The sequence below is a fragment of the Ovis aries genome, chromosome 3 (assembly GCF_016772045.2).
Source record: "Ovis aries strain OAR_USU_Benz2616 breed Rambouillet chromosome 3, ARS-UI_Ramb_v3.0, whole genome shotgun sequence".
Taxonomy (NCBI): Eukaryota; Metazoa; Chordata; class Mammalia; order Artiodactyla; family Bovidae; genus Ovis; species Ovis aries.
Genome location: NC_056056.1, coordinates 13,095,690 through 13,097,736, shown reverse-complemented (window position 1 = coordinate 13,097,736; position 2,047 = coordinate 13,095,690). Strand labels below are relative to the sequence as shown.

The window sequence follows — 2,047 nt, the reverse complement described above, 5'->3', positions numbered from 1 at the left end:
AAACTTGAATAGTTGTTGCCTTGTTTTCTAGTGTCTCCTCCATATGAACTTCAGGGACTTCTTGAAAGTCTCCAAGGATGCTCCCTAGAGAGAGGGTGACGTCTATGAGTGTCTACAGCTCCCTTAGCATGTGGAGGGCCTGGAGGAGGCAAGAAAGACACCTTTCAGATTCATGAGGGTTGGAATCCTGTCTAAGATCAGGTACCTTTCCTGTAGTTTTTCTGGGAGGCCTGTAACTAAGACAGGAAACTGGAAAAGAACTGCACCAACACAAATAAGCACATACCATTTTAGATCAGGGGTTGGGCACCAAGGATGGGATTGATATTATCGTTAAAAAGAAATGTTTTTTTATTATCCTATGATCTCCGTCTGCCTATCTTTTATGTCTTTCTGCTTATTGTTTCACTCCAATAAGGTTTCACCAAAAAGTGAAGAGCATGGAATAATTACTGGGTGATCTCCCACTTTGATGTCTTTTCAGATGATTTTCAGCATCTAGAATAATTGACGCAGAGAGAAACATCTGAATTAAAGAAAATCATCATTCTGTTAGCTGGCAATTAAACAGGAGAGCAAACTACTGACCACGCTTCCATGAATAAGCTCCTGAAAATCCTCAAACAGAAAACAGTTTTTCCACTCTCATTCCCTCTCCCTGTCTCTCTTCTCTTTCCCATTTCTGTAATACTTTTGCTTTACATAGAAAACTGAAAGGAGGTTAAAGTATGTATTGATTTCTGAATTCTCAACATTAATAGAAAGAAGCTACAGTCCAAGTAATGGTAATATTCTTAGTTGTTCTAATTGCTGATAAGAAGAACAAATGGAAAAATTCTTAGAATTTATCATATGTTGGAAGAATCTTTCATAATGATGACTTCTCTTTAGGTGAACCCAAACCTATGGGAAGAACTAACATAACATGGCCCACAGAATTCATCCTCCTGGGACTCTCCTCTCGACCTGAAGATCAGAAGCCACTCTTTGTAATGTTTCTCCTCATCTACCTCATCACAGTGATAGGAAACCTGCTCGTCATCCTGACCATCCACTCAGACACTCGCCTCCAGACACCCATGTACTTTTTCCTGAGTGTCCTCTCCTTTGTTGACATTTGCTCTGTGACTGTCATCATCCCCAAGGTGCTAGCAAACTTCTTAGCAAAGACAAAGACAATCTCTTATGGTGAGTGTTTGACTCAGATGTACTTCTTTATTGCTTTTGGAAATACAGACAGTTACCTCCTGGCAGCCATGGCCATTGACCGTTATGTTGCCATCTGCAACCCCCTCCACTACATCACCATCATGAACCACAGACGCTGTGTCTTGCTCCTGGTCCTCTCCTTCTGCATTCCACAACTCCACTCTCTCGTGCATATTCTCCTGACCAACCAGCTCATCTTCTGTGCCTCCAATGTCATTCATCACTTTTTCTGTGATGACCAGCCAGTGCTAAAATTGTCCTGTTCCTCCCATTTTGTCAAGGAAATCACAGTCATGACAGAAGGATTAGCCATCATAATGACCCCCTTTTCATGCATCATCATGTCTTATTTGAGAATCTTCATTACTGTTCTGAAGATCCCTTCAGCTGCTGGGAAGTGCAAAGCATTTTCCACCTGTGGCTCTCATCTCACAGTGGTGACCCTGTTTTATGGAAGCATCAGCTATGTCTATTTCAAGCCCCTGTCTAACTATACAGTCAAAGATAGAATAGCAACAATTGTCTACACCATATTGACCCCAATGCTAAACCCATTTATCTATAGCCTGAGAAACAAAGACATGAAGCAGGGCTTGATGAAATTCATGCACAGAGTGAAAGGTCAATAAGAGGAGCTGAGGTCTTAGTGAAAGCGAAAGTCAAGTCGCTCAGTCTTGTCTGACTCTTTGCGACCCCATGGACTGTAGCCTACAGGCTCCTCTGTCCATGGGATTTTCCAGGCAATAGTACTGGAGTGGATTGCCATTTCCTTCTCCAGGGGATCTTTCAGACCCAGGGATCAAACCCGGGTCTCTCACATTGTAGACAGACGCTTAAC

The 2,047-nt window shown here is 42.4% G+C and overlaps 1 protein-coding gene across 1 annotated transcript; it reads left to right on the top strand.

Moving 5' to 3' along the window:
* Nucleotides 1-763: 763 nt before the first annotated feature.
* LOC101111948 (olfactory receptor 1L1) lies at nucleotides 764-1,838 on the top strand. Its single transcript, XM_027968322.1, has one exon. It carries the CDS (start codon nucleotides 906-908, stop codon nucleotides 1,836-1,838), a length of 933 nt encoding a protein of 310 aa, XP_027824123.1. The 5' UTR covers nucleotides 764-905.
* The last annotated feature ends 209 nt before the right edge of the window (nucleotides 1,839-2,047 follow it).

Bases quoted from the DNA above. Each gene is read 5' to 3' on its own strand.
- LOC101111948 (XM_027968322.1), top strand. From the start codon at position 906: ATGGGAAGAACTAACATAACATGGCCCACAGAATTCATCCTCCTGGGA.